This window comes from Magnolia sinica, chromosome 14 (assembly GCF_029962835.1).
Source record: "Magnolia sinica isolate HGM2019 chromosome 14, MsV1, whole genome shotgun sequence".
NCBI classification, from domain to species: domain Eukaryota; kingdom Viridiplantae; phylum Streptophyta; class Magnoliopsida; order Magnoliales; family Magnoliaceae; genus Magnolia; species Magnolia sinica.
In genome coordinates, this window is record NC_080586.1 from 68,952,624 (window position 1) to 68,977,047 (window position 24,424).

At 40.4% G+C, this 24,424-nt stretch overlaps 1 protein-coding gene across 1 annotated transcript; it reads left to right on the forward strand.

Annotated features, from left to right (window-relative positions):
- Positions 1 to 12,395: 12,395 nt before the first annotated feature.
- Positions 12,396 to 23,568, forward strand: LOC131226083 (root phototropism protein 3-like). The gene is made up of 4 exons (XM_058221764.1): positions 12,396 to 12,587; positions 17,273 to 17,342; positions 18,051 to 19,151; positions 21,540 to 23,568. The coding sequence occupies exons 1-4, from the start codon at positions 12,493 to 12,495 to the stop codon at positions 21,927 to 21,929; spliced, it is 1,656 nt and encodes a 551-aa protein (XP_058077747.1). The 5' UTR covers positions 12,396 to 12,492; the 3' UTR covers positions 21,930 to 23,568.
- The last annotated feature ends 856 nt before the right edge of the window (positions 23,569 to 24,424 follow it).

Below are 24,424 nucleotides of genomic sequence, written 5' to 3' on the forward strand. Positions count from 1 at the left end.
TCAGGGGATTTCGAGTGGTGTCTAGTCCTGCGATGGATAGTCAACCCCTCAACCAATCCTCCTTCAGTCAAGAGACATCGAGTGTTGTCACGGGCCCACTTGGGCATGAAACACTCACAGCCCTCAATTAAATTCAAAACCTAATCTTAAGAAAGGAAAAGAAAATCTAGAAAGAAAGAGAGAGTTGGAAAGAAATTACAAAATTGGAGTCCTAAGTTAAAAACATGCAAAATAAAACAAAATAAGTTAGATTCTAAAAAGAGAAGAACAATCCTTTAAAAGAAAGATAGCAGTAAACTGATTTCTAAAAGAAGAAATTCCTAAAAGAAAGTGAAAATTTCTAAAATAAATTAGGAAAGTCCTAAACTAGAAGGTAAATTACTAAAAGAGAACTGAAAAATGGAAAGTAGAGAAGGAGCTTACCGAATTAGAAATTTCTATCTTAAAGGCCTACAAAACAGGAAGGTTAGTTTCTAAACAAAAATTCTACAAGTAGAAAATTTTTAAAAATAAACTATTTCCTACAAATAGGAAAATACTAGAATTAGAAGATTTCTAAAATTTAAACCCTAATTTTAAAAGTAGAAAAAGTAGAGAAATTAGGAAGGAATTACCAATTTAGGAACTTATGTCAGGATCCTACAAAACATGGAGACAAGTTAGTTCTAGAAATCAATTAAAAACCTAAAACTAAAGTTAGTCAAATTCTAATATTAAACTAATTCTAAACCTAATTACTTTCAGAGAATCGCAACCGTCAGTCCCCGGTAACGGTGCCAAAAACTTGTTCACTCCCCAAGTGCAGGGTTGTGATGTAGTAATAAACTCGGTGAGACCGAGGTCAAATCCCAAGGGACTGAAACCTGTACGTAATCTGAAACTAACTAAAACTAGAACGAGAAAAAGATGAAATCTAAATCAGGTGGATTTGAGGAATAATGATGAAATAGTAAACTAAAATATGTAGATTCAAAGGTAGGAAACTAGAGATTCAGAGGATCCACTTGTAGAGATCAGGGAGATCTTTATGCCTGTTTCAAAAATCATGAAACTCAAATTGAACTTCCTCTGATATAATTTTAAAGAGATGAAAGGTATATGAATTAGAATGGATTCCATCACCAAACCATGCCCAGGAGACAAAGCAAACAACAGAATTAAACTAATTACCAACCAATCAATAATGCATGAAAGTTAGGAAGGATACTGCCATCCGACCATGCCCAGGAGACGATGATAAACAACAGGGCTTCCTGACGTCATAAACATCAAAAGGATGAAGAAATACTCAAAATCATCGCAGATCTATTGTAATTTCAGTCACAACACACCATTAAAAATAACTGAAAGTATTCCTTTTCATTTGAACAAAAATCAACATCAGTCAGTCTAAACAATAGGCATAAGCAAAGTCTCTCCCATCAGACTACAAGCTTTACCTCTTAGCCCTAGCTAAGAGGTTTAGCCAATCACGGGCATAATTAGGCTGAATTCAAAATAAACAAGAGAAGAAGAAGAAAAGAAAAAGAGAAAACCAAGCCCAACCCAAGCCAGCCCTACGTCCACACCTGCCAAAGTCTTCCCATGCCAAAGTCTTCTCTCCCCCTTGCAATCGTCCAAGCCTGCCACCGAGCTCACGTGTAGCCACCCCAATTTGGATCTCGGTTCCCCCCCTTTTGCACACACACACACACTCTCTCTCTCTCTCTCTCTCTCTCTCTCTCTCTCTCTCTCTCTCTTTATAGAACTTTAGTCGGAGCAGAGTTTCCTCACTCTATGCGGAAATTTTCCGCAGCAGCGGGGTCGGCTGGGGCTTGCGTATCAATCTTTACGCAGTCAGTAAGTTACGCAGCAGCAGGTGGAAAAACGCAAACTCATAGCGTTTGGTTTGAGTTTTCAGGATGGTGGTCATCCCATCTTCCATTCTGACTACATGACTGGGGTCAGGACCCCCTGATCGAGCATGTGGACGGTCCGGATCATCTATGTGATCAGCGATGGTGGCCCACCCGGATCGACCGCAACCTCTGCTGCGGAACAGAGCTCGCGCAAACGTTCGCTGTGAAAGTCGGTGGGCCTTTTGTCGGTGTCTTTATGGAAATCCACTCGGCTCATTTGATTCACATCGAAAAACCGGTCGGACGTGGTCCGTTTTGGATATGATCCGATGTGCCCCACAGAGTTTTTCATACTACCGTCCGTCCCCCGTTTGGATGACTGAAATCCGACATGAGCTGTCTCTTAACATTCCGCCAACTAGAATATAGTTAGAGGGCCCGTGGCACTCCAATAGACGGTCCAAATTATTCGAATGGAGGATAGGTGGGGCCCACAATCATCATCTGGTGGTCCAGCGGTGAGGACGCCGTTTCCTTGCGTGAGACGGATCGAGTCAAGGCAGCTTTGACTGCCTTGATGTTTTGGTGCAGCGCGGGAGTGCACAGTAACGTGCACTTGCAAGGAACAAATGGGGTCCACTATGATGTATATGTAAGATCCAATCCATCCATTTGTTTTGTCAGCTCATTTAATGAGTTGAGCCCAAGATTGAAGCATTTTCAGATACCAGGCGGGCCCCAAATCACTGATTTATGGGCTGATCTGTCCGTTGGGCTACTTTCAGAGGGATCCAATGGCTAAAATTTGACGTGTACGGTTAGTTTTTGGTCCTCGAGCCATGTATAAAGTTTCGAGCCGAACAGATGATGAAAACCCAGTGATCTTGCATTTTGGCTGACTTTCAGGCCGCTTGAGCTTTAGTTTCTCGATTTTCGTGGATCCCTGGCGTGTAATTCCGTCGATCTTGGTCCCCTGGAGTCCGTCCCTTGCCTTTAGTGTCATTAGAGCGTTAAATCCATGCTTTAAGTTCCCTTTTCAGTCCATGCTCGTGAATACACTGTAAGACCCGTGTCCTAGTCCGTACCATTCCGTTGGCTTCCGCGGTCCTTTCGGTCAAATTCTGACAACCTTCGCACCGTATTCGGTGTCTGTGCATGATCCTAAGCCAGGTCCCGTGCACCGACGTCGGCTTGATCCGAAAGTTGTATCATAGCGACCGCGTCGTCGCCGCGGTTCCAACGCCGTGACTTGCGCACTGAACCGATGCCCAGGTAAGAAGATGCCGATCAGCGTTTATTCTGAAGAAACACCGCGCGTTGCGGATTTCGAGGGAATCTCTACACAATTAGTCCCATTAATCAACCATAAATACAACCATACCTCAAAGTACTTCACCCATTCCCTCTTTTTCCAAAAGTCCACCATCTTTCCACCTCACCATTCCTCTTTTTCTCATTTTCAACCACAACCATCTCTCTTTTCCACCAATTTCAAACTAAACCATACCTCTCATCACTCCTTTCTTACAACCATCACTCCACCCATCCCTCCATCCATTATTTCTATCTCTCCCTCTCATTCTCTAGCAATTTTTCCAAATCCCATGAGAAATTTCACACATCCAACACACCCTCCCATCTCCAATCTCAACCATTCATCTTTCATCAACCTCCATTAAAAGTGAAGGTAAGGAGCTAAGGAGTCCAAGGGAGCAAGGAGAAGGAAGATAAGGTGGGTGATTTGTCATTATTTAAATTTTAGGGTCCACTTGTTGGTGGGACCCATTTTGGATGTATGTGATTTAATTGGCGGGGTTCCTCTCTCTCACCGTATATCTCTCTCTATCTCTCTCTTTCCCTCTTTTGTTGTGATGGCGTGGATCCCACCAATATGTGTTACATCTACCTCGTCCATCTACATCAGACAGTGTGGTCCACTCTAGTACAGGTGATGTTCCACACCATCCACTGTTTGGATGGGCCTAATGCATTTTTTTATATATATACATATATATATATATATATATGATATCTTTTATATAATATATATAATATATATAACATAATATGTATTATATACATAATAGATATATATATATATATATATATATATATATATATATATATATATATATATATATATATATATATATATATATATTTGGTGGGCCACGTCCATGTGGGACCCACCACAAGGCATGAGTTTATCCACACCGTCCAGCGTCACTGGACGCTGGACGGGTGAGCCCATTTGTTTGCTTTATAAAAAAAAAGGAGAAGGGAGAGGTGGGCCTCTCATGCAGGCCCCACCTTGATGTATATGCATAATCCAAGCCGTCCATTTCGTTCCCCAGATCATTTTAGGCGTTGAGCCGAAAGTTGAGATCAATCTGACAATCATACGGGCCATACCATAGGGAATAGTAGTGTATACCATTAAAACACGCTTTGAAGCTTCTATTCGCCCAAAACGGGGCGCATATTGGACTCTTTTGGTCGGTCTTGGACCAAGGAATCCAATGGCTGGTGTGGATCTTACTGATGCGGGCCCCGTCTATGAAAAACCGCAGAGAAACGATATTTTTCAAAAAAAAAAAAAACAACAACGACTCAAGGCAGCACTACTGCTGCTGCTACTGACAGCAGGCGCTGGCAGCGCCTGCGCTCGCGGTTGACGGACGGACGGGCTGGGGCTCACGGCCCCAGCTGTGGGCCCCACCTTGATGCGTTTTGAAGATCAACACCGTGCATTTGATGGGTCCCCGCGGACCATCTGTCCATACCAAAAATCAGGCTCATACGGAACTCATGTGGACCACACCATTTAAAAACATGTGAAGACATGCCTAAATATATAAAATCACTTGGTGGGGCCTACCTGAGTTTTGGATGTCGTTGAAACTTGGTATGGACCGTCAGTCGGGTGGGACTCACACAATGAATGGACTGGATTTGTGAACCACATTTCGGTGGGCCCCACATCTGCCCCAAGGTCAAATGACCTCATCAACAGGTTGGACGTCAAAACAAGCATCACGGTGGGCTTCCTGCCAGTGTCACGGTGGGCTCCTTGCCCACGTACGTTGGACGGCAAATAAAATTTTTTCGTGGGCCCCTCCCTGGCTGCGTGGCCCTGTGAGCAGGTTGGGCGCAAACAAACATCTCAGTGGGCCCTTGGTCCACACCACCCTGTTAACAGGTTGTATGAAAAATAAACATTATGGTGGGCCCATTTTGTGTGGCAAATAAACATTACAGTGGACCCTATTCAGGCCCACGTGACCTTATGAATAGATTGGATGATAATAAACATTTTAGTAGGCCTTACCCTGGTCCACATGATCTTATGAACAGTTGGGTGGAAATTAAACATTTTATTGGGCCTTAGGCTGGGTGGAGAACAAGCATTATGGTGAGTCCTACTTAGGACCCCCCTATGAATGTATCGTAAATCACGCCCTCTATTAGTGTGGGCTCCATCATGATGTATGTGTTCATCCAACTGTTCAACTGTGTTGGAGATAATTTAAAGCCCATTGTGGAGGCCCATCTTCATGTATTAGTGGTCCTTGTTGAGGCCCATTTGATGTACTGGAGGCCCACGGGTCAGGGCCCAATAGGATGAACATAATATCCCTTATAGTGTAACTCCACCATAGCATATGTATTGACACTTATAACGGGCCACGCCTTGGGAGCAATGCTGGTTTGACGTCCACATTGATAATGTTGGTTAAATGTCCGCATTATAGCTCTCCCTAAGGCCCACTGATAGGCCCAAACTTGTGGTAAGTAGGCCGTCTAGGCCCATCTCCATTATACCTAGAGCCATCTCTTATTACATGTTTAGTATAGATCCATGATTCATAATCATTCGCACCATATGTATGCCTGATGTGAGGAGTGACCGATCATAGCATATACCTTTTGATAGACTGTTTATGGGCTCCCTGATAGGCGGAGTTGCCCCATATAAGTGCATGGTACATACAGGACTGTTGCATGACTGATAATGTGACTCATGCACTTGCATTTGTGTGATTGTAGTTACTGTATGCCCTAGCGACATCAAGGCCATAGCCTCCATAAACACATCATGGATGGCTGGGTTGGATACCGGAAATGTTTGGTTCTAGCATACGGGCGCCATAGACGTCCCTGGGTGAAAATCCCTAAACCCGATGGTACCAGAGGATGACTCCAATGTCGAGACCGAGTGGATATATGAGCGCACGAGGGCCGAATACCAGGAGGCCGCGTCTCCCACTGTGTCGTGGTGGTTGGAAAGGAGTGTGGCCTTACTCGCCCGAGGGTAGGGGGCAATACTAGGCTGAGTTTGACCAGCTCGCGAATGGGTCCGCTATCGATGTGCCGGATAGGTATTGGCAGACTATTGGTCAGGCGGATAGTGAGGTTTCTTACGCTCACTTGGACTGTGCGGCTAGGAGAGCGACAGTGCCATTTGGAGTGTATTGAACCCCGGTGATTATCCAGAATGAGAACTGTACTGATACATGATGAGGATTGGCATGCTTGAGTTGCATCTCGCATCGCATGGCCGTGTTATGGCCGATGACATTCATATCTTGCACCGCATAGCCTTGGTACGGCTGATTGCATTCATGTACTCATCACCATGATTCCGCATTACTTTGACCTTGCATTTTGAGCACGCTTATATTGCGCACATACTTACACCACCCTCTAAGCTTTCTATAAGCTTATGCACGATTGATGCGTGCAGGTGACGCCAGGACGCAGTCGCAGCCATAGTCTCGCCATAGTTGGAGCGTGCAGCCGAGCTTCTGGAGTTTTGTTTCTTTTGTTGTATTGTATTTCTCCTTTCTGCCGCATTGTACTCAAAAGTTTTTGATCATAGTGGATTTTGTGGTGGTGTTCTTGTGGTTATTATTTGTGGGTTATGCTTTTGTTATGCTCATTATGAATCAGACTGATGACTTGAAATCCTCCTTGTAGTATCCCAGGATCGGAACCTGGTGAATGGGTGCCGGGATCCGAAAATGGGGTTCTACGGAGGCTGTCGCCGCCGGATTCGGCGATCGGGAATTTTGTGAGCCCGGTTTCCGAGTTCGGGGCGTGATATACACTCTGCATCACAACCATGATTAAAGCGGGCCATTAAACGGTATCATGTTCGTAAATCCAAGCAATAACTGGGGTCTAATATGTAATATTTGACCCTCAACACTGCTGATGAGTGAGGGGCTACTAATGAGTGAGATTACTTGCATCTGATGTAATATGGGCATTGGCGCCACTGTCCATGTACGAAACTTGATTTTCAAAGGTGGCATTAGTCTCAGCCACCATTGCGGCAAGATCTTGAGGAGGGAATCGACCCTGATATGAATAATCAAAGCGGTGAAAACAATCAATAGCAGTATGGCCAGATTTACCACAAATTTGACAAACCGGGCGGTTGTTTGGAAGCTGTGGAGGAGTAGATTTGGTTTGCTGGTGTGGCCGATAATCAGAGGAAATTGCATTCGGCATTTTTGTGGGAGGGAGTGGAGGTCCTTTCTTTTTCACATAAGTAGGGGCCTTAGATTTGTTTGCAGGAAAAACAAAGTGAGTATTATCTGTACCATGAATAGAAAGATTGACATCCGGAAGATTTTCATAGCCCAGCAATTCAGCTTGAAAGTCTTCAAAGGTGAAGTCAGTTTCACGTGATGCAAAATTAAAAGAGGTGACAAACGGTGTGTATGATGATTGCAGGCCGCCAAGAAGAAAGGAGATCAAGTCTTGATCGTCCACAGGCTTACCAGCTGCTGTTAATTGATCGGCAAGATTCTTGGCATTTTCAAGATACTCAGAACAGGATTTGCTACCTTGAGTCAACGTTTGAAGTTGACGTTTAAGATGGGAAATGCGAGAACGAGACTGAGAAGAGAAACGAGTCTGCAGGGCAGTCCAGACTTGCTTAGACGTGTCCAATCCATATAATGTGGAAACAAGTTTTTCCGAAAGAGATGCAAGGATCCATCCAAGGAGACAACCATCTTTCTTCTGCCAAACAACATAGGCAGGATTGAATGAACCAGAGGCAAGATTTTTTGGAGGACAGGTTTCAGTACCATCAATGAAGCCAACTAAGTCGTGTCCTCGGAGGAGATTAAGGAACTGCATTTTCCATGCCAAATAATTGTGGGAGCCATCTAGCTTAACGGAAATAGTATTGGAAGAGGGTAGAAGGGTAGATGGTGGAAGGATAGGTTCAGGGATGGAGGTGTCATCGGTGTTGGCCATTTGGAGGATGCAGAAGCTGGAGAAAGGATCGGTTGGAAAAGCGTGAGCTTATAGGATGTTAGGCTCTGATACTATGTATAATACTAACAATTCAATAGAAAGATGAATACAGAGGATATCTTTGGTTTGACTAACACACTTGAGCCATGTAGTTTTCCATTATATTTATAGTTATACAACTGAGAACTGTCAAACTTATAATTAGGAAACAAATATGAGCAAAATAAGGAAACAAACAAATACAATCAATTACACGTTTGTAGGAGAAAGTTACGCCAATAACTAGATTATTTTGAATTAGTAACAGAATGGATAGAGTGAAGAATTGGTGCAGATGCTCCTGGATTTTTGCTGAAGATTCTGATAGTCTAACATTATCTTTATGGGTGCACACGGTTCAGTTCAATCCGGCTCTGAGGTGAAACTTGAATTGAACCGTTCTCAACAATTCCAGGAAAACTAGAACCCCAATCAGACCATTTGCACCATAAAACCAAATGGAACCGGACTGTTAAAAACCAGTTCGGCTATGGGCTTTTTATAATCCAACTCAATTGCATAATTTATTTTTATAATCCAACCGAATTGCATCATTTTTAAAAAAATCCAGTCCAAGGTTCTTGAGAGACAGAGAAAAGCATGAAAGAGAGGGAGATTAAAGAAATATTAAGGTTTTTTTTTTTTTTTCTTCTTATTTTTTTGTTAAAAAAAGCTTTTTATGTTAATTTTTTTAATGTTTAAAAAAAAAATTAAATATTTATTAAGTTCTAAGTTGAGATCCAAGGTTTAGTTCTATGTCCAATTCACACTCCAGTTCAATTCTACAAAACCCCAGATCAAGAATTGAACCAACTGATTTCTTTGATTTTTGGAACCGAAACCAAATCTGGTGCGCTTCAGAACCGGGTCGGTCTAGACCAGTCGATAAATCCTAACCTTTAAATTTGTTGACTGCAAATAGACTGCTGTTAAGAAGATACATACAACAACTGTCCACATCAAATGAATTAAGACACTAGATCTTCCAATCCCATAGATTATTGAGGTGTGGTCCATTCAGTGTGAGGTCCAACAGGCCAACGGTTTGGATCGCTAGACCTGATCTAGGCTACCTGAAAACCCGATTCTACTTTGTTGTAACTGTTAATTAGTTGGGTATTTATTTTCTTAATAGAAGCATTGTTGTAAAGACAAGTATCAGTCAGATCCAAATATCAGGTGGGCCACACCATGTGAACTTAAAGAGGTTTTAAGAGCATATAACTGTTCCCATTGGTGAGGCCCATCAGATTTCTTTAATCCGACCTATCTTTTGAACGTATGGTTCAAACAACATATCTCACGTGACGGACGGAGTGGATTTACATATAAAACAAGATGGGCCCCCCAGCAACGTTCGGGTCTAAGATGGTCGTACCATATCCCGGTTCTTCCGTTTCTACTTAAATGCCATTTGGGAGGTTACCTACCTTTTTCGGACTTTTAAGTTGTGGTCATCTGGATGGCTAATCATATATCCTGGCCGTTCACATGCCTACGCTAGTTACTATCATGTTGTTGACGTTCTTGACAGGTGGCAGCCACGTGTCCTCCTTCTAAAGGGAGCGGATTAGGTACGCCCCGGCCTCACCCAAAACGGTGCGGCTCTTACCGTGAGGCCCACCTTGATGTATGTATTCTATATCCACGCCATCCATCCGTTTTGCCAAATCATTTTAGTGCATGAGCACAAAAATGAAACATATCTAATTCTCAGGTGGACCATAAAATAGGAAATAGTAGTGATTGACCATTAATATTTGTTTATCTTTTTCCTACCTCCTCATCCACGTTTATGTGAACTTATCAACGGGTTGGATGGCAAATAAAAATTACGGTGGGCCTCAGGAAGTTTTTAACGTAGGGCGTTCAATAACCACTGTTTCTTGTAGCATGGTACACCTGGGATTTTGATTTTTTTCATTTTTAGGTTCTTGCACTACAATGATCTGGGAAAACGGATGGACGGCGTGGATATAGAACAAATAGATCAATGTGGGCCCCACTGTAAGCGCCGCACCATCTCGAGTTAGGTCGGGGCGGCACCTAATCCGCTCCCATCCCAAAAGAAATGGACGGTTAGAATTGTATGATCATCTTATTCCTAGCTGTCCACATCGATACATGATTGTATGCCACAAGTTGGTGGTGAACTATTACTGTAATCTTCTCCGTGAATTTTTAAGTCAAGAATGTTTCTTTAAATGGTGGGGTCAGGCATTAAAAGGGCTGTTCCCTTCTTGCATCTTGACAGGCGTGGCTGAACTGGGTCCAACAGATCATGGACGGTTGAGAGACGACAATTCCAACTGGGCCCCTCTATTAATGCAGTCTCTCTCACTCGCGGTCTATTTTAGGCCGTCCATTTGTTATAATAACGTGGCTCACCTGAACAGTTGACGAATGTCCAGACCTTTTGTCCATGGTGTGTAAATGATGGGACCCACTTGATAGACATCTTAGATGTCCTGCACGTGTGCCACGTTGACACATAGCACGTTGAGGGCCTGCCTTGTGCATGCGTGCAGGATTAGAGAAAAGTCTGTTATCAGGCTGGTTTGTGTGTTAGTTTTGGACCTAAATGGTGGTGACTCTTGAACCGTATATACGACAAAGTTGTACTGTAATCCAGGCTGTCCAAATCACTGACCCACCTGTGAGTGTATCATAAGAGAAAATATGCACCGAGAAAATAAAATTAGCGATCTGAATTTTCATTTCGAATTTGGACCGCTCACAATTTTTGTTGTAACCATCCATTTGATAGACATTAATTGGATCGTTAGGATTGTTTCATAAGTATGCTTCATCAACAATGGGAGAAGCAATTTGGATGGCGTGGATAACTGCAAGTCGGTGCCACATGTGAGGAGGATGAATCACCACCATCCTTCAAATGGTGCAAAACTAACACAGGAAACTTACTCCCAGTATAAATCTCAGTTGGACCACACACAGGAAAACAATAGTGATTGGATATCCAACATTAAAATCCTCCTAAGGCCCAATGTACTGTTTATTTAAATCCAATCTGTTAATCAGGTCATACAGAACCAGATGAAGGGAAAAAACAAATATCAGCTTGATCCAAAACTTTTATGGCCCCCAAAAAGTTTTTAATGGTCTACCTTCATTAACATTGTTTCCTGTAAGGTGGTCCACTTGAGAGTAGGATCTACCTAATTTTTGGTCTCATGCCATAAAATAATCTATAAAAATAGATGGACGGCATGGATGAAACATATATATCATGGTGAGGCCCACAGAGTACCGACCATCAGCCATTGGCTGGTGGCAGGGGGAGTAGCCAATCCGTTTCAAGTATGGTATTAGGGATAACGCTACAGTGATAGTTTATCACCGTTTTGGAAAGGCTGTCATGGTCCTGAGTCGCATTTAGTGTACGTGAGGCATGCATGTCAATCCACATCATCCAACTGGTACAGACCATTATGAATAAAAATTCATACTGAATAGACGATCCTAGCCGACATTTAAAAGCAAAACATTGGTTCAAATTCAATGAGCGAAATCAGATGGTCTACAACCACGAATTAGTGTTCTGTGGCCATGCTTAATCCAATACGTTTCCTATAATTTGGGCGGCCTGGATCACCGTGCACATGCCACATTCATACTAGATGAGACACCACAACGTAAAAAAATGGCGGCAAACTATCACCACAGACTTGTTAGGGCACCCAAGGGGAGCGGATTAGGTGTGGCCCTGACCATGAGGCCCATTTTTATGTATGTATTGTATATCCATACCGTCCATGTGTTTTTTCAGTGCATTTTAGTATGTAATTCCAAAAATGGATCAGATCCACATCTCATGTGGACTACACCACATGAAAAATTGGTGATTGACAATTAAAAAACTTCTTGTGGGCGATAAACTTTTTGGATCAATCTGATATTTATTTCAACCCATTAATCCAGTATTTGTGACCTTATCAACAGGTTGGATGGAAAATAAACATTACTTTACGCATTATGATAGACCATAGGAAGCTTTTAACGGTGGACGTTCAATCACCATCGTTTCCTTTGGTGTGAGCTACCTGTGATTTGGATCTGCTTTATTTTTTGGCTCAAATCCTATAGCCAGCTTTAAAAAAGGATGGACGGAGTGGATATAGAATAAATACAGTAAGGTGGGCCCCAGGGTCAGGGCCGTACTGTGATGGGTGGAGCAGGGGCCGGACCTAATCCTCTCCCGCACCAAGTACCTAAGGACGAAAGAGAAGGTCAGTGCGACGCACCAAAACTCATGTTACTGCTGCATTTGGCCGGGAGAGTGGTATGAGAAGGGGCAAACCTACTGAAAGAAAGCTGCTCGAACATGCCGGTTTCCGATCCGAGTCATAACCGGTGTGTCATTAAACCGGATAACGTGTACAGGTCTGCCGAAACTCTCAAAAGAAGTGGGTCGCGCAGGTAATGTCTTTTCATGCATGTGTGTATTCATGTCATGGTGTTTGTAAGGTTGGTTTTAATCGTTGGATTAATGGTCATGAGATCCTTTTGATCCTGACCATCGATGGTGGACACCCAAGTAGTCTCAAAGGTAGACTTCTAATTAATCTAGATTTTATTGTGAATATTCAAATGATATTTATTTTGTAAAATTCATTTTCAACTGTTCAAATCAAATGGATTAGCGTTTATAAAGCGTGAAGAGATCTTTCTCTTTGGGACGATTATTAACACTGTTGCAACAGTATCTGGACGAACGTACACCTGAAAAAATCTAGGTAATGGTTAGGAAGAGCACTCTCACTCTCGCACTGCGACCACCTGTCTCACAGTATTTCATGCTAAATGAAAAATTCAATTATGGGTCGTAGCGATATTGAACGGCCTTCATGGTGTTATGACTACCATTTGAATGACGGTTTTACAACACCATATAAGAGCCAATGCTCTTGTGATGTAGGATTGTGACACATGAGCATTTTAAACACAATTAAACCAAAAGAAACCCAAATGAAAGAACTAGTACTACGTGGGACATGTAATTGACATCCTAGCATGTTCGGTTCAAAGAGAGTCATTCTGAATGTAGGGAAATTGTTGATTATAAAACAATTATAACTTTTGATTTGTACAATGTCACGGAACTCACAATGCATCGATCTCTATATACTGGTCGTTCTGTGGTCAACCGACCTGCATAGTATAGGTCATGGATGTCTATTTCGCTCATTTTGAGAGTTAAAATCAATATTTTAGATTTTTTTAAATTACTTTTGGTAATTTTTATTTTCATCTTATCTTTATATTTTTATAGTTTTAGTATTTTCATCTTCTTTTACAAATTGTTTCTACGTAATAATGTTTGGAATGCTACGGTAAAGTTTATTTGATGTTTCTAATTTTGATAAATTTAGTCTCTTGAGAGGATTTTTTTTTTTTTTTTGGATAATTTAGAATTAGAATTTGTGTATTTTATATAAGTGATGTAATTAAGTAATTTAAATTATTATGGAATAAAATATTCAAGTTTTGTCTTTTATTATTTCATGTATATTCAAAGTTTTGCCTACTTAAAAAAGACGATAATATTTCTCATTATTGTTTTATACACCCTGTGTTAGTTGGTATCAAAGTGAGGTTTTTCTTTAATTCGATGGTATTATCTAACAATGTTTCGATCAATAACCCCATGGACGGTGCTATACATAACAATTCTATGATAGCGGTGACATTTGAAGTTTTCTAGCGAGAGAATCTTTGAGCTATGCAAGGATTGTAAGTAATGATTAACCATTTGATTGAGGCCTTCGGACAGACCTATGTCCACAATGATGAGCAACTTGATATTGGCGATAGAAATTGTGGTCGTCATGTTTGTGTTGCAGCACTAATAATGAATCACATATAACCACCTAATAATGGTGAGTCTAGTGAGATAAGATTGATGATATGATTATTCAGGGAGAAGAACGAAGAGGTATGAGGTCGGAGTGAGATGGAGATTACAGGACGAATGTTGATCTCCTCAACTTTTTTTTTTTAAAAAAATAATTATAAAGAAGTAAGTATTATATTCATGAAGAAGGGACTGAGGACACTGAGGACTTTCTTGATTGGCTTTTTAAAGTTGAATGATTCTTTGACTATATGGAGATTTCTGAAGAGAAAAAGATCAAGCTTTTGATCTACAAGTTAAAAGGTGGAGACTTGGCTTAGTGAGAACAACTCTAAGTATCACGAACCAAGCAAATGAAAGTGTTAATCAGCACGCAACAATGAATGAAGTAGCTAATGCAGACACAATTCTTGCCAATTGACTATAACTAAGTATTGGTCCAGTATTACTAGAATTGTCGGTAGGATAGCTGATCTGTGCGATATTGCACAGATGAATTTTATCGTTTATCTGTGAGAAGCGATCTGGTTGAGACCGATTTGCAACAGTTCATCAAATTCATTGGCAATTTACATACAATGATCTAAGATCGGGTCAAAATACAACCCATTTAGACAATGATCCAGGTAATGAAGTTGGTTACTTGAGTAGAGATGCAATTGGAGCATCCCTATGCATGAAACTATGCTTCAAATAGAATGGCTATTATTGAACCTTCATGCGATATGGCACAATCCTGGGGGAGGGATTTTGTGGGAGGGCATCCCCAACCTCCTCCAAAAGTAAGCTGAGATTTGGGGAGCAACCAAGTTAGAACTCAAAGAGTAGCAACCAATGTTGTTGGATCAAGTAGAAACCCTAACTATTATGCTTCGCTTCAATCGAACAATTGTTATCGATGTGGCTAACCTGGTCATTGATCCAATATGCGTCCTCAGAGGTAGATGACTAATTTGGAAATTAATGATGGGGAAGCAAATGATGGAGATGACGATCCAGAAGTCCATAATGTTGAACATGGTGAGGATGATGATGAAGAGGGTGAATGGATTTATGAAGATTATGAAAAATCTTTGATCGTAAGGAATTTATTGTACACCTTGAACAAGGAAACAAATTTGGAATAACATACTATCTTTTCAACAAAGTGCATCGTGAACTAAAAGATCTATGACCTAATTATAAATGGTGGGACAATGAAAATATTGTATCGATGACTATGATGGAAAAGGTGCAACTAAAGATAGAAAAGCATCATCTCCATACATGATTCGGTGGATTAAGAAGGTCAACGAAACAAAAGTAGGTAAATGATGTTGTATTTCCTTTTCCATTAGTAAATATTATAATGACGACGTAATGTGTGACGTAATTGATATGGAAACATGTCACATGTTACTTGGTCAACTATGATAGTATAATATTGATATTATACATAGAAGTCGGCATAATATATTCATTTTTGTTAACGATGGTAGAAAAATTATAACCTCCTCTATGAGAATAAAAAATCAACCCAAGACTTTTAAAGTGGGGAGAGAGTCTCTCCTCTAACCGTACAAGATTTCGTTAAAGAATCTGACGAGACGTGAGAAATTTATGCATCGGTCATAAAAGAGTAAGAGTAGAACCCATAAACATTCTAAAGTATTTACAAGAGTCTAATACTAAGTATAAAGACGTGATTGGTATTAAACATCAGTGTTAGAAAGTGTTTGAAGTGACTGATAATTAACGTGTTGGATCACTTGATCAAAGAGAGGTTTCCCATTGAGACATATAATAAGCTAAGGAGTAAGAAGATTGACCATGTTCCTATATTCAAGAAAAACAATAATAATGCCTATATTGTTGATCTTTCTAAAAACATGTAGATCTCACAAGACTTTTAATGTGGTAGACTTGTATGAGTATCATGAGCCAAGTGTATTGAATAACTCTAGGATGAGTTCTTTTCAAGTGACCGGGACTAATGTAGAATATGTCACAAATGCATTTTTTTTTTTTGCACGGTTGGACTAAAAGAAGCCCAAATGAAAGTGGAAGTAGTCTGTCAAAATCGGACCCATTCCTAAGTAGGGCATAACGTAATTGGTTCCTAGGCGTGTCAGGTTCGAAAAGATTCATTTCGAATATGGAGAAATTGTCATTTGAAGTATTGATGATAAAACAAGTATAACTTTTGATTCAATCATCGACACGAAATGTATAACTTATTGATCCTTATGTAACGATGGTTCTATAATCAATTGACCTCCATAGCAGGTTATGGACGTTTGTTTCCTTAGAAACGCTCGTTGAGGGTCAAAATTAACATTTTAGAAAATTTTTTATTACTTTTAGTAATTTTTGTTTTTGTTATATCTCCCTATTTATGTAATATTAATATTTTAATATTTTTTTAGAAATTGCTTATAACAATGTCGGAAATGCTTTGATAAAGTTTATTTGATATTTTTATTTTTTACAAATTTAATTAATCTTACGAGAGATTTTTATTATCATGGATAATTTCGAATTAAGATTTTGAATATTTTATATAAGTACTATGATTAAGCAATCTTTAGTTATTATATAATAAAATATTTGATTTTTTTTTTTTAAATTATTCCTCATCGATTTAGAAATTACATGTGAATTCAAGGTTTTCACACTGAGGTCCTGGTATCAATTCCCTAAAGGGGGTGACTATCAGGGAAGTGTGAACCGAGGGGTGTAATACCAAGCTAACCCCCAAAAAAAAACAAAGGTTTTGACATTTAATAAAGAAGGTATTGGCCTATCTTATTAAAGAAGGTAATGGCCTATCTTATTGTCATTTCGCACACTTCCCTATATCACCATCACCTTTATAACATTTAATAATTATTGGGAAACGGAAAAGTGGGAAGAATGGCACAGGTATGCAATTGCCGGCTGTTATTGAGAAAATAACGGCTTTTGATTGCGTTTTTAAAAACCTTGGTTGTGAACTGTACAACGGCACTGTTATAACATTTTGCTGTAAAACCATCATATGTTTGTATAAGCTAGATAGAAGCAATTAAAATACATGAGAAAAAAAAACAGTTTTTTAAAACATACATGACCGTTATAACTGTTATAATGGTCGTTATGATCGTCACAGCGGTTTCTATAATATAATTCTCCTTGTAATTTTGTTATCGCATTTTCTATAGTATAATCTCTATATAACAGCCATTAGAATGGTCCTGATATTAAAAACATTTGCTTGATTTTGTGTTTGTAGGTTCGTTCACATTGATCTTCAAAGCGATCTGACCGTCCATATTGAAGGGACTACGTTTCATTTGCATACGGTGCATCTGAATTTCCTACCATCTTTTTCTTGTTTCTTTTTCAAGGGCGCGTTTGGTTGGACCAAATTTCATGATTTTCATGAACTTTAGTGAAAACAAAGTTGAGAAAAATGCTTTGGCGCTCTGAGAGTAATATAAGTTATGGTGCTCCCGGTTGCATCGGTTCACTTGGATTTTCAGTTAGCTTTCATTGCACTGAGTAAACTCTGTTGGGCCCACCGTGGATGTATATGATTTATCCACGCCGTCCATCCGTTTTTCCAGCTCATTTTATTTTTATATCTAAAGATCGAAGCATATACAGAGCTCACGTCGACTAGGAAACAGTTGGAATAATAATTTTCACCGTTGAAACCTTCCTAGGGCCCAAAGTGATGTTTATTTGTCATCCAACCTGTTCAGTAGATCACAAAAATATGGATGAAGGGTAAAAAAATAAAATCAGCTTGATCCAAAACTTCTGTGGCCCTCAAGAAATTTTCAACGGTAGAAATTCAATTCACACTCTTTCCTGTGGTGTGGTTCACACGAGCTTTGGATATAATTAGTTTTTGGATTTAAAAGCTAAAATTGTCCGTTAAAATAGATGGACGGAGTGGATAGAATACATATATTACGTTGGGCCCCACATAGTTTACTCAGTACGCAATCCGGTTCCCATGCTCATACTTTCTGATTTCAAATTCCCTATTGTTCCTGATTTTCCAGCTCCCTATGGTCTCAAGAAGCCTTTATCTCAATAGATTGGTCTTCCAAACTTCAACTAGGGCAGACAAAGATCTGGGCCTCAACATCCACATCGACCATCTTCCCGGTGGGGCCCACACCTTCGAATTGGTAGTGAAGTTTTGCTACGGACTCGCCGTCCATCTGACGGTCCACAACATCGTATCATTGTATTGTGCCTCACATTTCCTGGAAATGACTGAGGAGGCTGACGAGGGGAATCTGATTTCCAAGACAGAAGCCTTTCTAAGCTTTGTGATATTCTCATCTTGGTGGGACACTATCATCATCTTGAAGAGCTGCGAGGCCGTTGTTTTGTGGGCCAATGATCTACAAATCATAAAGAGATGCTGTGAATCCATATCATGGAAGGCTTGCATTGATCCTCAGCTAATCAACAGTGATCTCGATCATGACAATGGCTGTGATCAGTCACACTCAAAAATGAACGAATGTTGGTGGATTGAAGATGTGTCCCACCTCACCATCGATCACTTTGTTAAGGTAATGTGTGCAATCAAGGCGAGGGGAATGCGACCGGAGTTAGTGGGCCAGTGCATTATGTGCTGGGCCACCAAACACTTCTTGGCAATTGAAATTAAAATCTACGGTCGCAACAATGACGATGACAATGATCATGTGAGATTGGCGATCGAAGGCTTGATCAGGGAACTTCCAACGGTTGAAATTTCTTTAAATTTCTTACTGAGGCTACTCAGGGCGGGGTGTATACTGAACGTCGATCGCGAACTAGTGATCGAGTTGGATAAAAGAACGGCGGCGATGCTCGAGAGTTGTAATGTGAGAGATCTCATGGTTAGGAGTTTGGGGGATGAGAAGGCCAGTAGTTATGATGTAGGCTTAGTGAGAAGGGTGGTGCAAGCTTATGTTGATTCTGGGCCGTGCGATCAACGGCCGAGAGAAATGGCCATCGTGGCTAGGATTGTGGATAGGTATCTGACCATGGTTGGCAAGGATGATAATCTGTCCGTTGAGAGTTTTCAGATGGTCGCAGAAGTGTTGCCGGAAAACGCCAGGAATTGCCATGATAGCCTCTACATGGCCATAGATATGTACCTCAAGGTATGGTTTCACTTCCACACTGATATGCTAAGCTCTAGTTAGGCCAGATTTAGTAAGGTGGGGCCCACCTTTCAGTGGCCTAGATTGTTCATCTGGTGGGATCAAGTTGATGGGTTATGGATTACAAGTTTAACCATTAAACAATCCCATCCACACAATGGGTAGACTTGTGTCCTTGTTGCAGTTGGGCCATTGGGTACTTTGAATTCTAACCATCCATTTCTAGGTTGAAAATCAGGTGGCTAGCTAGGGTAGTTCGATAGGGAAGATTCCTGATACACTTGCCATCTCATAGTGGGGCCCACTAGAGAATGGTCTGGATCACTAGAAGGCAGGTCCCCACATGTATAATGGCCCAAATCAAAATACATCATGGGGCTGCAAACCATGGAGAGTTTGGTGGATTGGATTGTGATGAATTCAACCTACTTGATCACACAGCCTCACAAAAAGTAAGGAAAATGAGGCCCACTTCTTATCCCTCAATCACTCCTCTCTACCCTTCATTTCACATCGTGTGGATATCTAGGCCGTTCATTAAGTAGGCCAAACAGTCGATGGGCCCCATGGAAAAGATCCCATTTAGCAAAGACCCAACACCCCAAGTAATTAGAACTCGCCCTGAGGAAAACTGAGTCACCCATTTTCTGAATGAGTCGACTCAGTTCTATTCACAGGCGAGTTGTACTTGAAGAGTCTTACTCGGAAATTGACCGGGTTAATATGATTCCTTGCTCAACATCAATGCTAAGGTGTTGAAATGTGGACCATTGATTCAAAGCATCGATCCAATACCCTGAAAGTTGACTCAACTCGATGTCCAGTCGGGTCCGCCGACTTGAAAACTCAATCCATTCTTTACTTAATTGGACTCAATATGTAATAATCATATTAAAAGTATTAGATTAGTAACAGAGATTTACAGTGGATGTATGGCATATGATGTGACTCAGTGAGTCTTGTGAAGCTGGGACCGAGTCATGCTCCTTACCGAGTTTCCTAGATATGGGAACTGTCTCCACAGTCTGTAAAATCCACTCTGTCCATCATGTGATATCCTTGATGGTAGGCCCTGAACTAAAAAATCAGCCAGATCCACAGCTCATATGGGCCACACCAAAGGTAAAAATTCGGGATGGGAAGCCAACCATAGGATTGAGTGTGGATCCACCATGTGTGTATCTTTCATAAAACCCATCAATATTGTAACTCTTTAGGATGAAGAGAAGATACAAAATCAGCCTGATTAAAAAAAACTCAGGTGGGCCACAGTACATGAAATTAACTTCATTTGGTGTGGCCGACCTGAATTTTTTATGGGCTGATATATAAGATTTATAGCAAACAGAATGCTTCTCACCTGATGGACGGAGTAGATTTTACCAATACAGTGTGGTGAGGGATCTTTTATGTGCTTTGTAAAACAGGTGTTGTAGACAATTCCTGTCGGTTTCCTATTGACTTTGCTTGATATCTCACCGAGTCAATTTGATTGGGCCAAGTTCTAATTGAGTCCAGCCCACTTTTTTATGGGCTTGGGCTGGGCTTTGAGGCCTGAAATTGGCTTGCACATGCCTAAAAGGCCAAGCAAACAGCCACCGGCAGGCCGGCTTCTTCGGCATTTGTGGGTGGAGTATTTTTGTGTGGGCGAAGATCGCAGTATATAACTTAATTTCTCATTCCATGGTCTAGGAGAAGAATGCTAGCCAACCTCCACAAAATTACTTAGGAGTCGTTTGGATGCCCGTAAAATTCCTAAGTTGTAAAGGGATTATAAGCAATCTGATTGCATGGGCTGTTTGGCTGTTGCATTTGCCTTATATGCTTAAATAAATTTGAAGCCTAAAACCTAGTCAGAAGCGATGTTTTATATTACAGGTAAAATGTTTACAACTAAAAAGACATCAAAAAAAAAAAAAAAACAATGGTTGATACACACTCATGATGTGTGGGGCCACCGTAAATATGGATAGCTACATCAAATCTATTCACCATGTGCTTTGCTTGATGCTCTTCTATGGCCCTAAAAAAAGAGCTTGATTGATCATCAAATGGACCACATGAGAGAAAATGTCGGAATGTCCAACATCGGCTCCTCATGATAGGTGGAGGACATCTCATCTATCTAGTGCATACATGCTTTGATGCTCTTCTAAGGCCCTCAAAAAATAAAGTCGTTTTTATATGATTTGCTGGTTTTTGTGGATTTACTGCCGTAAGCTGTATATAGCCTGAATGCCTACTTTATACATTGTAAACATTTAACAAGTAGCCAGACAAATAATTTATTTACTAGCATATAAACAGTCTACACCTGAAATTCTTTTTCAGACATAAAGTATTTACAACTTAAAACTTTATATATCTAACATATCCTTAAATGTGCAGTCACACCCTAATTTGTCAGAGGACGATCGAAAGAGAGTATGCGGTGCAATGGACTACCATAAGCTGTCGGTGGAAGCGCGCATGCATGCGTTGCGGAATGAGCGGTTGCCCTTGAGGGTTACGATTCGATATCTACTCTTCGAACAGGTAGATATGGCGAGGTTGATGCTGTCTAAAGGATATGGTTATGACGAGTTTCTAAGGCCTGAAATTTGTGAGGAGCTGCATCTTGCACGTGCTGAGGTCGAGAAGACGAAGGTGCGACTCAGTGATTTGAAACTGAGTCATGCTGTGTTGAGTCAAGGAATAAGGCTGAGAAGTAACCATTGTTGGACTTTAGGAAGGAAGAATGCTTTCAAAGACCAAAAGAGTTTTTTAACACCAGATTGAGGTCATTCAAGCAAGGAGAGATTGAAGAGGCAGTTGCCAGCTTATGTGACAACATCGTATACTGTATATAATATGTTCAGTAGGTGGGGCGCATTGCAAACATGTTTCATACGTTGGGCTTGTCCTGGTTTAAATTGTCTAGGTCATGTTATCTTGTTTGATTTGTAAACTAGGTGAGTCAACCTGGGGCTCAGCCGGGTCAACCCAGTTTGGTCTCTTACTAGGCTGGGAGAACCAGGATGCACAGGACTTGGGCTTGGTTTCCCTAGTCAAAGCGTGACTGGGTCAACTCAGCTGTGTCAGGCCAGTCTTGAGGAGATTTTTAATTTTTGAGAGATATTAATTAATTAATTTGAAATAAAAATAAATAATTTTTTTTTGACCCACTTTGGAATAAAAAAATACTAGCACATGTGAATATAGAAAACTTAGCATATATGGTACATGTACCATGTTTTTTAAGAATGTGATCAACACATGCGGCACATTTGAAGCTATATATTATGAATATATAGTGGCACACAAAGCATATATATCATATATAAGAGTTAGCTCATCTCTTATTAGTTAGTAGAAATGTGCCAAGTTTTCTACAGCATGGTTTCTCAAACCATATCCCTCACAACCATTTTTTTCAAGTGGGTGATTCGTTGTATTAATATGCAAAACAAGGTGGAAGTATATATCTAAACCTACACTGCCATTTCTTGTTAATGGTCTTGTATGAACCTTATCTTAGTTAAGAGCACAAAATTCCAAGTATGCGTGACTCTATTTGTTCAGACTCCTATAACACAGAGGGATTGTTGACTCGTTCAAGTCTGAGACTTGTCTGAGCATGATTAGGAAACACTCGACCTAAAATTCATTTGGGTCAACTCGACTTGGCGAGGTTTTGAGTGAGCTACTGGGAAACAGTAGTCGGCATGATTTATATTGAGACTCAGAGAGACTCGTCGAGTTGACTCAATGGCTCAGTTGGGTCAGTAGCTTTAAAAAAGGTAAGCAATGCGCACCCTTAGCTAGTGAGGCATGCATGTTGTTGTTGTTGTTGTTTTTAGTTATATTTTATATTACTTATATTAAATTAACTATATTAAATATCTATTAACATTTCTAATAGTTTCAACTTACAATAATTAAATATCAAGTTCAGCTGGGTTAAGTCTTCGGGTCAAATTGACCTGGTCGAACATAAGCCGAGCCGAGTTTTTTGGTTTTTGAACTATATTTCCGAGTTGACTCATTCTCAGTCGAGTCTAATCCGGCTCAAATCCCTGGTATCCTCGAGTCAACTCTTTAATTACCCAGTCTCAACCCAACTAAGGAAAAGTCACTATGAGCAGTGGAGTAAAAAAAAAAAACCCATGGTTGCCACCACATGTGCCACATGGCACATAAATATGAAATATATAATCCATGCATCATGGTCTGCCTCCTATTTAGATGCCCTCCAGCCCTTAATAATCTACGTTGTGGTAATCAGGTAGGCTAGGTGTATGAAACGAATGTATGGATAAAGAACACCCAAGTTTTTAAAGCTGGGTCCATCTAATTCTAATGTCATGGCCTACCTGATGTGTGGACCAGTTGTAAGACTTGTATTAAGTGTTTCTCATGTGATTAATGATTTGGATGATATGACTGTTGGATTATTTGGATTGAGCATCCTTGGAGGGTGAAGAGTTGGAGGATGGACCGAGGTTTTGAATAGTTTGAACTTTCTTGCATGTATGAGGAGTATAAAGCTAAAGTGGTCAAGAACTTTCATGCTTTGGTAGAGTGTAATGGTTGACATGCAAGTATTGAGAAATCGTATGTATGACACCTGACGTAGAGTGGGTCGTGGACAACTTCATGGCCAAGGTGGATCAGAAAAGGCTTGGTCGACGACAAAAGTGATCCGAATCGTCGGACCTTAGATCGGGCGTATCTTGCAATTCGGAATGAGTTACTGTACGTAAAATATATGATTTTGGGGTAAAATGAGCTACTTTATCCACCCAACCCTGCTATGTCGGGTTACGTAAGCCAGATTTGCAAAATACCCTTGGATCGACTGTCGTTTCCCTGTTTTAATTCCATTTTTACTATGAGTAGTAAGCTTTAGTTTCATTATAACTCTTCATCCATTGGGCTTTAGGAGCTGCGCCCAACGTGAAAAGAGCTTAGAATAATTAGGAGAACAACTTGGTGAGGCTAAATAGGATACTTATTATTTTTGGCTGAAAACCTTACGCACTATTAGACATTGCGGCTATCTATAAATAATAGCTTACCATTTATAGTAAGTCGTGAATTCTAGTTGTTTTAGTTGTAGTTTGCTTCTTATTTCTCTTCCATTGCTTGGTATCCCTATTTAAAGGGTTGTTAACTCATTTATTTGATTCATCAATCAATTTCGACTTTTATAAAATTTATTTTTTACTTTACTTGCTTTCTTTCTCGTGGATTCGAGAAAACTTTGTGAGGAGTCCAAAGAAGTTCTGTGGATT